This window comes from Phyllopteryx taeniolatus, chromosome 5, assembly GCF_024500385.1.
Source record: "Phyllopteryx taeniolatus isolate TA_2022b chromosome 5, UOR_Ptae_1.2, whole genome shotgun sequence".
NCBI lineage: Eukaryota > Metazoa > Chordata > Actinopteri > Syngnathiformes > Syngnathidae > Phyllopteryx > Phyllopteryx taeniolatus.
Window position 1 is genome coordinate 2,055,505 of NC_084506.1, and position 14,021 is coordinate 2,069,525.

The 14,021-nt window shown below is 44.5% G+C and overlaps 1 protein-coding gene across 1 annotated transcript in view; it reads left to right on the plus strand.

The window, feature by feature from the left end:
* The window catches only part of syt9b (synaptotagmin IXb), a 47,771-nt gene that overhangs the window by 17,808 nt on the left and 15,942 nt on the right, over window positions 1-14,021 (plus strand). Inside the window, 3 exon segments of the mRNA XM_061774375.1 lie at window positions 7,427-7,602; window positions 8,871-9,088; window positions 9,587-10,127. Of these exon segments, the coding sequence (XP_061630359.1) occupies window positions 7,427-7,602; window positions 8,871-9,088; window positions 9,587-10,127 (935 nt within the window).

Consider the following 14,021-nt stretch of genomic DNA (forward strand, 5'->3'; position numbering starts at 1 on the left):
TTTCACTTGTAATAACAAACACCGAGTGTTTGGCTCATGGGGAAAGGTTTTCAAAAGCTATTAAATGAATCTCTCTCCCTCTCTCTCTCTCTCTCTCTCTCTCTCTCTCTATCAGTCTAAGTTTTACCTTCTGGATCTCCTTGATGGGCGTTTTTAGACACTTGAGACGGTCCTTAATATAGTGGTGTGACAACAACTTCCGGGTCGTGGTCAATGTTTTGAGGAACGAGGAGCTAGGAATGTTGCATTTTAGGGACTTGAGATGCACCCAATGACTACATAGAGCACACCAGTCTGGTAAGTTCACGTAAAATGTACAACTTTTCAAACATTTTCAAGCTGTTTTTATATTGATTTACAATAACGTTGTACTGTACTGGGCATTTTAGGCCACAAAAAAAGTACAAAACAATAATCTTATACCGTACAGTAAAATGGGTGCATATGGCCACAAAAAAATAATAAAATAAAAAAATATTCGATATAACGGATAGTCCGATGTAACGAACGACCCCCTGCCACTATTAGTCCGTTAAATCAAGTTTCCACTGTAAGCTCATTGCTATTCAAAAATATGTGAAATGAGATTGGATTGATTTCAATATAAACGACATTAATATGAACTTTATTGGCACAATGGGAAAAGGCTGCATCCTCTCGCTCTCTATATATGTATTAAGTGTGTACCTAAACCCAACATTGTGCCAAGAGGACACACAATATACCCTCTCTCTCAGCTCATCCCAGCTGGAGCCCTGGTCAGAGCAGCACACAGTGTACTGTTTTGTATTGGCCTCATTTCACAGAAAGTTGGCTGTGCTTCAATGCTCATTCAAATATGTGCATGTTCCTCTCACTGTTTACAATATGAAAAAAGCATTTGTAGTGTGGTGGTTCAACATTTCACTCTGTCCCGGCGTCAACTCTTGGTCAATGTCTTTTTCACGCAGTCCTGTTATTAACAGGTGATCGCTCACCCCAAAGTCAGTTTTCTAAATACCTATATCTATATATGTACACTTCACTGTGCAAATTGAACACACATCACACTTCCAGATCAACAAAAGCAATAAAAACAGATCAGTAAGGACGAGAGGAGTTCTAGGTCATGACCATGTGACCACCAACACCACTGCTGGCAGCCAAGGGCTCCTCAAAAGGAGGTAGATGTTCATTTGTGGCTTTTATTGTTGTTTTTGTTGACACAGTAATTATATATGACTATTTTATGCTACAGAAACGCATTATAATATTTTAAGTGAGCGTTTTACAACCACATTCCGCCCATTGCTCAGCAAAATGCCTCATTTCTGTGCCGTCATTTCCTTCTGTCATTTTTGGTGCGCCACCAACTGGGACAGCGCGGGAAATGAATCGCCCATTCACTAAATATATAACAAACTAACTATTGAAGAATACAGCAAGATGTTAGAGGAGCTGACATGCTTAATCAGCATTTGTTCAGCTCCTCTCGTATTGGCTTCGGTGATTTTTCTTTTTGCTTTTTTTTTTTAAACAAAAAAAGCGGTGGATTCCAGCTTTAAACCTGATAAAGTATTGTTTTTTTTTTTCTGGTGCAAATATTCACTCATTTTGAATTAGATGCCTGCAACATGTTCTAAAAAAGATAGGACAAGGTCATGTTTACCATTGTGTTACATCACCTTTTCTTTTAACAACATTCAATAAACGTTTGGGAACTGAGGACACTAATTGTTGAAGCTTTGTAGGTGGAATTCTTTGCCATTCTTGCTCAATGTACCGTAATTTCTCATACCAATAAAATTTTCCTTAAGCATACTGGCTTCACAGTGCTTTCCTGACACTAATATTGCATCGGGAAATGTGCAGGAGTTGGTTGCAACACTACATTCAACCTCAAATACTGTATTGCAAGGCACTCTCTGTGATGAGTCTGACTCAGAATGACAAGCGAGAGTATGAAAGAGCTACAGTGCAGTATATGATGGAATACGACACTATGTACATAATCATCCCTCAAGGTCCTCCTCTCTGAAAGTATCTATTCAGAAGTTGGTCTCCACCATGCTATTAGATGTACTTGTGGAAGGTTGCTTGAGTATTCTCCACTGCACTGTCTGTTCACTTCACAACCTTCTTTTCCCTAGCAATTGGCTAGTGAAGACTCTTGTCATCTCATGCAGTATACACTTTCCCTTGTCCTGCTTGAAAATGTTTAACCTTTGTCGCACTCAAAATAAAGCAGAAATGATGGCTCTGGAGCTGGCAAAATTTGCTGAAAATGGTGGCAGGTTAATCACACATGCTGTGCTATACATCAATGATCTCAGCTATCTAACGTCTTTTTGGAACCATTGATTATAGTTGTGACGTGGTAGATAGGTAGGTAGGTCAATGAACTAACAATGAACAATAATTAACTATAATGAGCATTTCAAAGTTGGAAATTGTGGTTCTTAAATAAGATATGCATAAAAGTGATCCAGTTTACATACATATAGTACATACAGTTTAGGTGAAAACATACCATATGGCTGTGTTAACAATGTTTTATTGAATCTTTTAACTACACGGAAAATCATGGCCTTTTTTTTGGACATTATTCATCTAACTGTTGATGCATGTGCATGTCAAAATGGCAGTTAGCAGTTGGTCCTAAAACTCAAATTTAGACTTTGAGGCATGACTTTACCGTCACAGGACACAGAAGAAAGAACCCAATTTTCTCAACAATATAAATCACAAGTTGGTTCAGGGAAGCCCAAACAAGGGTTTGACAAGCCATAAACAGATTTTCAAACTTGTCACCAGGTTTCATAACGGTGATCCCTTTGCATGTAGGTACGGCTTGGCGGACTGGATATCGCTTTGCAAAGGTAACTTTTGTTGTGGAAGATCATGTGATATAAATACATGCAGTTTGATTGGCCATAAACCTCTGTGTTGTTGCGACGCCATTCACTTGCGATTAGACATCTGGAATCACAGCCGAACTTGTGCAGAAGGTCAGTAATTAATCAAAACTAGTTGCAGAACCCTGTACACTGTGTGACTGGACTGTATGGTGCGGTGGCGTTTGGTCACGTCACTCATTGTAGGGCAAGTTTTAATCTTCACTTCCCTTTGTGTAAGGAAAAGCATTCTCTATTTTAATTGATCGACATTCTAAGAAGACTGATATCAAATGTAACTGGGATGATTACATCTTGATTGCATTTAGAAATTATTGCTTGTGATAAAGTTCCGAGATTTCTTGCACTTTCACGCCTGCCCACTAGGGAGGAACGAGGTCCCTCGACTGCCTCGAAAGCACTCTGAATGGCAATGCGATGCCTGTCCCCTGCGGCTTCTCACAGCATGGTGTGAGTGCTGTGGAGCTCTCGATATGCACAATGCACCAAGCGTTGGATTGTTTGCCCACTAATGGAGAACGTGAGCTGGCTGAAATTGGATGTGTGGGTGACATAAGAGAGGCGGCTATTTTGAGCTTATCATCTGCTCCCATTCATGTGTATTGAACCTCGCTGGCGACAATGAACACAAGCGGCACTCTTTCATCCAACACAGTTACATTAAAAATTACAAATACAGTTAAGTATTGTAAAACACAACATTTAGATACTTATATAGTATTTGGGCGGCATGGTGGCCCGACTGTTTAGCACATCCGCCTCACAGTTCTGAGGACACGGGTTCAAATCCTCGCCTGTGTGGAGTTTGCATGTTCTCCCCGTGCCTGCGTGGGTTTCCTCCCACATCCCAAAAACATGCAGGGTAGGTTAATTGAAGACTCTAAATTGCCAATAGGTATGAATGTGAGTACAAATGTTTGTTTGTTTATATGTGCCCTGCGATTGGCTGGCGACCAGTTCAGGGTGTACCCCACCTCCTGCCTGCAGTGAGCTGGGATAGGCTCCAGCATATGTGCAACCCTAGTGAGGATAAACAGTTTAGAAAATGGATGGATGGATATAGTATTTGCAGGTGTGTTCCGTGTGAATAAATAACGTCCACAATTAAACTCATGCGTGGTATTCGTGGACGTGACATCTATCCAGAAGATGCTGTGATATGGACCAATCAGACCCAAGCTGTTTTCCATATTTAAATTAGGGAAGATGAGATCCGACCGACATTTTTAGCATTTCCAAACAAAATTATCACGCACACCAGATAAAAGGACATCAAAGATGATCAAAATTAAGGCAAACTCCAGATGGCAAGAGCTGAGAGTTGAATAGAAAACCTCTCGACTGTGAGGCAGAGGTGCTAACCACTACCTCACTGTGCTGCCCCAACCGTTTTTACATATCTTTTGTTCTGTTGAATTATAACACATTTTAAATATCTATCTACAAATGAAGTAGATTAGTTCAGCCTTACAAATACTAGTTTATGTAGCAATGCCTTGCACACAAAGGTTTAAAGGAAGAAAACTTGTAATTCAGTGTCAATGCCAGTTAATTCAACGGTCGAGGGACGAAAAACTCTTAAAGTGTAAGCAGCTGTGGTGTTTCTTCACCGTCTCTCTCCATTTGCTCCTTCAGCAACTCGACAAGACTTTGCACTTGAGCAATGCATTGCCTGCAGCTTTTCTTCTCCACCTCCAACATATTTTTGACAGGATACCATACTTTCTCTTTCATGGCTAAAAAATGAATACATGAATAAAATAAAATTAAAATTAAAAACTTAATTGAGAGTGGACTGCACTTAAATGCCGCTTTTCTACTTGACCTACCAACAAATGCTGACAAAACAGCCCATCTGATAAGGTTTACTTTCTTGGAACTGAACTTAATGCTTTGCTCATTGTTAACTTCTTTGTATGCGTTTATTGTCAGTAGTACTGTGAGTGGAGGGATGGAATGTGGAAGATTCATTCACTTTGTAGGCAGTCAATATTAAAATTTCAGTTTGACTTTGGATAAGGCCGTTCCACTAAACTTCACTCTGGAATTGAGTAACTATTGAAGAGGATCTGACCCATACAAAATTGTCACTTATCCCTATCAATAAACTATAGCAGGGGTCCCCAACTGCTGGGCCGCAGACAGGTACCTGGCTGCAGGCCATTTGATGCAGATCCACACAGAGAGACCAAACCAAAAAAAAAAAAAAAAGCTGTTGCTTTTCTAAGAGAGAAGGCCATCCATCCATCCATTTTCTAACGCTTATCCGAGGGCGGGTCGCAAGGGCAGTAGCTTTATCAGGGACGCCCAGACTTCCCTCTCCCCAGCCACTTCATCCAGCTCTTCCGGGGGTATCCTGAGGCGTTCCCAGGCCAGCCGAAAGACGTAGTCTCTCCAGCGTGTCCTGGGTCGTCCCCTGGGACGTGCCCGGAACACCTCACCGGGGAGGTGTCCGGGAGGCATGCCCCAGCCACCTCATCTGGCTTCTCTCGATGTGGAGGAGCAGCGATTCTACTCTGAGATCCTCCCGGATGACCGAGCTTCTCACCCTATCTCTAAGGGAGAGCCCGGACACTCTGTGGAGGAAACTCCCACAGCTCATGACCATAAGTGAGGTTAGGAACATAGATCGACTGGTAAATTGAGAGCTCCGCCTTTCGGCTTAGCTCTTTCTTCAACACAACGGACCAATACAAAGTCTGCATCACTGCAGACGCTGCACCGATCCAACTGTCGATCTCCCGTTCCATTCTTCCCTCACTCGTGAACAAGACCCCAAGATACTCCACTTGGGGCAGGATCTCATCCCCGACCAGGAGAGCGCACGCCACCCTTTTCCGACTGAGGACCATGGTCTCAGATATGGAGGTGCTGATTCTCATCCCAGCCGCTTCAAACTCGGCTGCGAACTGCTCCAGTGAGAGTTGGAGGTCACGGCTTGATGAAGCCAACAGAAACACATCATCTGCAAAAAGCAGAGATGCAATACTGAGGCCACCAAACCGGACCCCCTGTACGCCTCAGCTGTGCCTAGAAATTCTGCCCATGAAAGTTATGAACAGAATCGGTGACAAAGGGCAGCCTTGGCGGAGTCCAACCCTCACCGGGAACGAGTCAGACTTACTGCTGGATATGCGGACCAAACTCTGACTCCGGTTGTACAGCCCGTATCAGGGGGTTCGGTACCCCATACTCCCAAAACAGCCCTCACAGGACTCCCTGATGGGCATGGTCGAACGCCTTCTCCAAGTCCACAAAACACATGTAGACTGGTTGGGAGAACTCCCATGCACCCTCCAGGACCCTGCCAAGTGTGTAGAGCTGGTCCACTGTTCCACGGCCAGGACGAAAACCACAGTGCTCCTCCTGGATCTGAGATTTGACTTCCCGACGGACCCTCCTCTCCAGCACCCCTTAAAAAGGGGGCCCACCACCCCAGTCTGCCAATCCAGAGGCACTGTCCCTGATGTCCACGCAATGTTGCAGAGCCGTGTCAAACAGGACAGCCCCACAACATCCAGAGCCTTTAGGAACTCCGGACGAATCTCATCGACCCCCGGGGCCTTGCCACCGAGGAGCTTTTTAACCACCTCGGTGACCTCAACCCCAGAGATAGGAGAGCCCGCCTCAGAGAACCCAGACTCTGCTTCCTCATGGGAAGGCGTGTCGGTGGAATTGAGGAGGTCTTCGAAGTATTCTCCCCACCGACCCACAACGTCCTGAGTCGAGGTCAGGAGCATCCCATCCCCACTATACACAGTGTTGATGGTGCACTGCTTCCCCCTCCTGAGACGCCGGATGGTGGACCAGAATTTCCTCAAAGCCTTTCTCCCTGGCCTCACCGAAATCCTCCCATACCCGAGTTTTTGCTTCAGCGACCACCAAAGCTGTATTTTGCTTGGCTAGCCGGGATCCATCAGCTGCCTCAGGAGTCCCACAGGCCAAAAAGGCCCGATAGGAATCCTTCTTCAGCTTGACGGCATCCCTCACCGTTGGTGTGCACCAACGGGTTCGGGGATTGCCGCCACGACAGGACACACGAACCCCACCACCACGATAAGGTGACGGCTTCCAGGAGGGGGAGAGAAGGGCAGAAAAGTACAAATAGGCAAGCACACATACTGTAACATAGATCAATAAGTACACTTTACAAAGCAAATCTGTCTATAGTGACAATAAAAGGCATTGTATTGTTTTTTATTGTTTTGTATTCTATTGATTGTATTGTATTCTATTATTTCAAAAACACGGTAAACCAGCAACATTCAAGCAGTCAACACAACACTTCCGGTTGGCTTATCTCTTGGCTTTGGTTGATGCTTTTTACATATATTTGTGACAATAAACTGAGATAAAGGGCATACACTCTGAAATTAGTATACCTGTTCCACAGTTGCAATAGGGACATGTTACACATATTGTTCCTTAGTAAGACTAAAAAACATCCTGACCTGTTTTTTTTCTATGCTTCTGTTCAGTCACTCAAAAAGTGTTCACTGTTCACTGTGTCTCTCACTCTCTTTTATCTCCAGATGTATCAGTGAGCCTGTTGTCCCTGCTGGTGACCACCTGTGGTCTGGCTTTATTCAGCGTCTCCCTATTTGTATCATGGAAGCTGTGCTGGGTACCTCTGAGTGGCCGATTTCTCCCAGATGTCCTCAAGGGGATAAATTTTCTGGGAGCGGACCAACAGCCTGTACTAATAGAGGTAAAGTGAAAGGAAGGTCTACTTGGCTATATAGCACACAAACAACAATAATAAAAATCAATGTACCCTTTTGCGACAAATAATAGCTAACACCAAGTACCAAATAAATAAATACAACTCACCTGTTTAAGACACTTAATGAACACGTTTTAACGAGTGTAAAAAGGTCTATATTTAAATTGAAAAATCAATCGTGTACTGAAAATCTCTTCACGCAGTTCATTTTCAGGTATACATTTTGTTCTTTTTTGCTGTTGCATATGTCATACTTTCCCCATATTGTACAGAGAAGTCAGGACAGGGATATTTGTACTGCTTTCCTACTACGCAATACATGGGTCAACATCACACTTTCCTACTTTGCCATAAATGGTTTTCTTCGGTGGTTGCATCCCAAAAAAATAAAATGAAAACATGAACAAGCCAAAGTTAAAGAAACCACCGGTTGCATAGATGCTCACTGAGGTGTCCTGCGAGATATTGCTGATGGGCACGGCAGTTCTTCTGTGTGTACTGAAACACGAGAATCAGTTCGTTAAAAAAACTTGTTCACAAGATTCGTTCACCGATGCGTTCATTTTTTTCAACAGAATCATTCAAGTGCTTCCTCGTTCAGTTCATGATTCAGCCCTGAGGTTCACGTTCACTCAACACATTCACCAAAGGACTATGCGTTGTTGTTGTCACGTATTGTAAATTGTCGTTCCTTGCGCGAACCAATCACTCATTGTACTAGTTCGCTGTGAACTTCAGCCCGAGTCACTAATGGCAGTACAGTTCACTGCATACTGTAATCGTACGTCTCTCCTTGGCGGATTGCGAACGAAGAAGTTCAACGAACAAATCACTTGTTGTTGACAGTACATTCAGTTCCCTTTCAGTTCATCAGTACATTGTTCACGTCAGTTCCTCCCTCTGCCTGCTCATTGGTCATTCGCTGAAAATTAAGAATGAGTTACAGTACACTGCAGTTCTCCTTTGAGTTTAGCTCAAGAAATTCTACTATTGTGAGTCACTTCCCTGTTTATGTACAGTATTTATATATACATTGGTCATTCGCCGTATGAGTGACAATGCTGGCGAATGACAAATCACATGACAATACGTTAAGTGAAGTCATGCTGGCTGCTCATTGGTCATTCGGCGAAGATTCGGAATGTTCTCAGTGTTTCACATGCTTTTCTTGTAACTGTTATTTTTTGGTTGGAGGTTTCGAAAAGTATCACTGTCAATCGTAATACAGTATATGCAAATATTTGTATACCCAGGTGGATGGGGATGATAGGGAGTACAGTGAGGATGGCTGTATGAAGGAGCCATCAGGCCTCCCCATGGCTGTATCTGTCCCAGAGTCAGGTCTGAAGATCAGCCACACGTCCCCTGACATCCCTCTGGAGACCCAGGCCAAAGTAGACCATATACAAGCCCACACCCTGGCCAGGGACAGGGTGCAAAGACAAATCACTGAACCCACGTCGTCAGTACGGTCAGTACACATAATTTCTGTTGTGATTCTGTAAAAATTTGAAAACAGAAGGAGATAATATTGTGTCAAATAAAATAACTGGGTGCAGAGCAGAAGCCTTTAAATTATATCTCATTGAAACAAATAATTGAATCATATCAAACATAGTAACATTGTCAATGCTCTATTATTAGTATTAAACTTCTATAAGCAATTCAGTGACAATTTAATCATTTTAAATGAATGGGATTCTGTGCTGGCTCCTTTAGCTTGCCAGATCTAAACTATGAAGACAGTCCCATCCGTTGGATCGCAGCCCCTCAGAACTCAATAACAGAATTTGTTACAGGGTCAAATTTTAGTCCACAATAGACGTTTAAATTGTGTACAGCTATGAAATATTTGGATTACACAACAAAATTATACAACAGCTGGTGAACACAACAAGATGTAAAAAACTAAACTTTGATGAGTGATGATTAATGAACAGATTCCTTTTAATGTTACCTTTCCTTACAGTCACAACTCCATCCGTCGTCAGATGAACCTGTCCAATCCAGACTTTAATCCGACTCAGTTCCAGCGGCAGGATAGTCTGACTGGTTTAGGACAGATCAAACCTGAGCTTTACAAGCAGCGCTCTGTGGACACGGATGATGGACGTAGGACAGACAACTGTGGACGTCTCCATTTCATCCTTAAGTTTGACTTTGATCTGGAGCAGCTGATAGTAAAGATTCATAAATCGCAAGATCTTCCTGCCAAGGACTTCTCTGGGACCTCGGATCCTTATGTCAAGATATACCTGCTGCCTGACCGTAAAACCAAGCACCAGACTAAGGTGCACCCCAAGACTCTCAACCCAATATTTGATGAGGTGTTTCTCTTTCCAGTGGCATACACCGAGCTGTCGAACAGAAAGCTGCACTTCAGTGTCTATGACTTTGACAGGTTCACTCGCCATGATTTGATTGGTCAAGTGGTGGTGGACAACTTCCTAGATCTTGCCGACTTCCCAAGAGAAACTAAATTGTGCCGGGACATCCAATATGTCACTTCGGTAAGATACAAATCTTTATACTTTATTTGTCAATGGGTTAATCATTCTCTTAACGTTTTGATAATACTACCAGTCGCACGTCTTTTATTCTGTTATAATCAAGTTAAGTCGGAGCAACTTACTTCACCAATTTGTTTGAAGATTATATAGGCCAGGGGTATTCAATTTGGTCAAAAAGCATGTGGGATGTGAGATAGGCCATCTGCTGAAAATATCAAAAACGCAAAGATCATGATGTCCAGAGAGAACAGGAGCAGGAGATGTATCAATGGACATGTGTCTAATTTCCCCTGCAAATAGAACTCATCAGTGATTTCAAGAGACAGAAACACTGAAATATACTTAGAGACAGTTAATGTTTAATGAAAGCTCTGTGAATCCTTATGGGTGGTGACCCAGATATGACCAAACACAACACTTGAAATGGTGAGACAGAAACACACAGACACGATTTATATTCAATTATTCACTTGACTGTATCTATACCATTGGCACACTGTGTGATACAGTTAGGAGGTAAGTGCTGGTATTGTTAATACTAAGATCGTGTCATGTAAAAAAAATTGAATGATGATACTGGCTGTTCTATTACAAAACAATGCTGTTTTGGAGCCTGAAAGTGGAAGTTATCTCCATCTTAATTTGAATATTTTAGTTTGTTTTCAAAAGCATTTAATTATATACAATACAAAACTGTACAAAGTAAAACACTGTAGTTAGAAGACTTTGAATATGTTTGCATTTTATGCAGCATGCCCACTGTGTTTTGGAAGTGTGTCTGGTTTGTGTTGGTTTTAGAATGTGGCTTCATAAGGCCATGAAAATAATCACTTCAAATAACATGTGTTGATTTTCTTTTAACACCTTCCTCATTCTGCCTGCTGAATAAGGTCAAGAGAAATAGGTTAAAGCCTATTTTGAGGGTTAAAACACTTAAGCTAAAACTGTTCTGTCTCCTGCATCAAAGTGTGAGGAGCTCAAATTTTAAATATACTTTATATACTACATATACACAGTATAATTCATCGTGGTTTTTTTTTGTTAACAGTTTGGGGTGTGTCTTGTTTCTGTAAACGTGTGCATAGACAGTAAAGATGATCAGGGAATCTGTCTTTCCCCAGCAGAAGTAGGTTACATCCACGGAGATTGCAAGGAGGGACCCATTGCTGGTCTCTAGACTATGTTCATTAATCATAGCCACAGGCACACAACAATCCTGTACTGGGCTGTAATTAACACATATGACTTGGCTGAACAGACCAACCATATACATACAGTATTTTAGTTTGGAGTGAATGAATTAGCCACACAAATGTTTCCATTTCACTTTTATGTATTTCAATCCAGCCATCCATCCATTCTGCTTATGTGTGCTGCAGCCTATGCTAGCTAACTTTGGGTGAGATGCGGGCTCCACCCTGAAATGGTCACCAGCCAGTCACAGGGCACATTTAGACAAACAACCCAAAAAAAAATCCCCCAAAAAAATTCAAAAAAAACAACAAATATATATATATATATATATATATATATAGTGTGTGTGTGTGTGTGTGTGTGTGTGTGTGTGTGTGTGTGGAGGGAATCACAATCTCCAAAAATCTCCAACAACATTACAGAAGTTGCTAGAGTTGTTTTTTTTTCTTTTTTTTTTAAAGAGCTGGTATAAAGCATTGCGGCAATATATCAATCCATCCATCCATTTTCTCCCGCTTATCTGAGGTCGGGTCGTGGGGGCAGTAACTTTAGCAGGGATGCCCAGACTTCCTTCTGCCCAGCCACTTCATTCAGCTCTTCCGGGGGGATCACGAGGCGTTCCCAGGCCAGCCGAAAGACCGTAGTCTCTCCAGCGTGTCCTGGGTCGTCCCGGAGGTCTCCTCCCGGTGGGACGTGCCCGGAACACCTCACCATGGAGGCGTCCGGGAGGCATCCGAATCAGATGCCCCAGCCACCTCATCTGGCTCCTCTCGATGTGGAGGAGCAGCGGCACTACTCTGAGATCCTCCCGGATGACCGAGCTTCTCACCCTATCTCTAAGGGAGAGCCCGGACACACTGCGGAGGAAACTCATTTTGGCCGCTTGTATCCAGGATCTTGTTCTTGCGGTCATGACCCACAGCTTGTGACCATAGGTGAGGTTAGGAACGTAGACCGGTAAATTGAGAGCTTCGCCTTTCGGCTTAGCTCCTTCTTCACCACAATGGACTGATACAAAGTCTGCATCACTGCAGACGCTGCACCGATCCGCATGTCGATCTCCCATTCCATTCTTCCCTCACTCGTGAACAAGACCCCAAGATACTTGAACTCCTCCACTTGGGGCAGGATCTCATCCCCGACCCCGAGAGGGCACGCCACCCTTTTCCCACTGAGGGACCATGGTCTTAGATTTGGAGGTGCTGATTCTCATCCCAGCCGCTTCACACTTGGCTGCGAACTGCTCCAGTGAGAGTTGGAGATCACGACCTGATGAAGCCAGCAGAACCACATCATCTGCAAAAAGCAGAGATGCAAAACTGAGGCCACCAAACCGGACCCCCTCTACGCCTCGACTGCGCCTTGAAATTCTGTCCATAAAAGTTAAACAGAATCGGTGACAAAGGGCAGCCTTGGCGGAGTCCAACCCACACCGGAAACGAGTCCGACTTACTGCCAGATATGCGGCCCAAACTCTGACTCCGGTCGTACGGGGACCGAACAGACCATATGAGGGGGTTCTGTACCCCATACTCCCGAAGCACCCCCTCACAGGACCCCCCGAGGGATACGGTCGAACGCCTTCTCCAAGTAGACTGGTTGGGCGAACTCCCATGCACCCTCGAGGACCGTGCAGAGGGTGTCGAGCTGGTCCATTGTTCCACGGCCAGGAGGAAAAAAACACACTGGTCCTCCTGAATCTGAAAATCAACTTCCCGACGGACCCTCCTCCCCTGTAGTTGGAACAGACCCTGCAGTCCCCCTTCTTAAATAGGGGGACCACCACCCCAGTCTGCCAATCCAGAGGCACTGTCCCTGATGTCCACGCGATGTTGCAGAGGCATGTCAACCAGGACAGCCCCACAACATCCAGAGCCATCCACCTTGCCACCGAGGAGCTTTTTAAACCACCTCGAGGAGCTTTTTAACCACCTCGGTGACCTCAACCCCAGAGATAGGAGAGCCCGCGTCAGAGAACCCAGACTCTGGGAAGGCGTGTCGGTGGAATTGAGGAGGTCTTCGAAGTATTCTCTCCACCGGCTCACAACGTCCCGAGTCGAGGTCAGCAGCGCTCCATCCCCACTATACACAGTGTTGATGGTGCACTGCTTCCCCCTCCTGAGACGCCAGATGGAGGTCCAGAATTTCCTCAAAGTCTTTCTCCATGGCCTCACCGAACTCCTCCCATACCCGAGTTTTTGCTTCAGCGACCACCAAAGCTGCATTCTGCTTGGCCAGCCGGTACCCATCAGCTGTCTCAGGATTCCCACTGGCCAAAAAGGCTCGATGGGACTCCTTCTTCAGCTTCACGGCATCCCTCACCAACGGGTGCGGGGATTGCTGCCACAACAGGCACCGACCACCTTACGGCCACAGCTCCGGTTGGCTGCCTCAGCAATGGATGCGCGGAACATGGTACACTCGGACTCGATGTCCTCCGCCTCCCCCGGAACATGAGCAAAGTTCTGTCAGAGGTGGGAGTTGAAACTCCTTCTGATAGGGGATTCTGCCATATGTTCCCAGCAGACCCTCACAATACGTTTGGGCCTGCCACGTCAGACTTGCATCTTCCCCCACCATCGGAGCCAACTCACCACCAGGTGGTGATCAGTCTTCACCCGAGTGTCCAAGACATGCGGCCGCAAGTCCGATGACACGACCACAAAGTCGATCATCGAACTACGACCTAGGGTGTCCTGG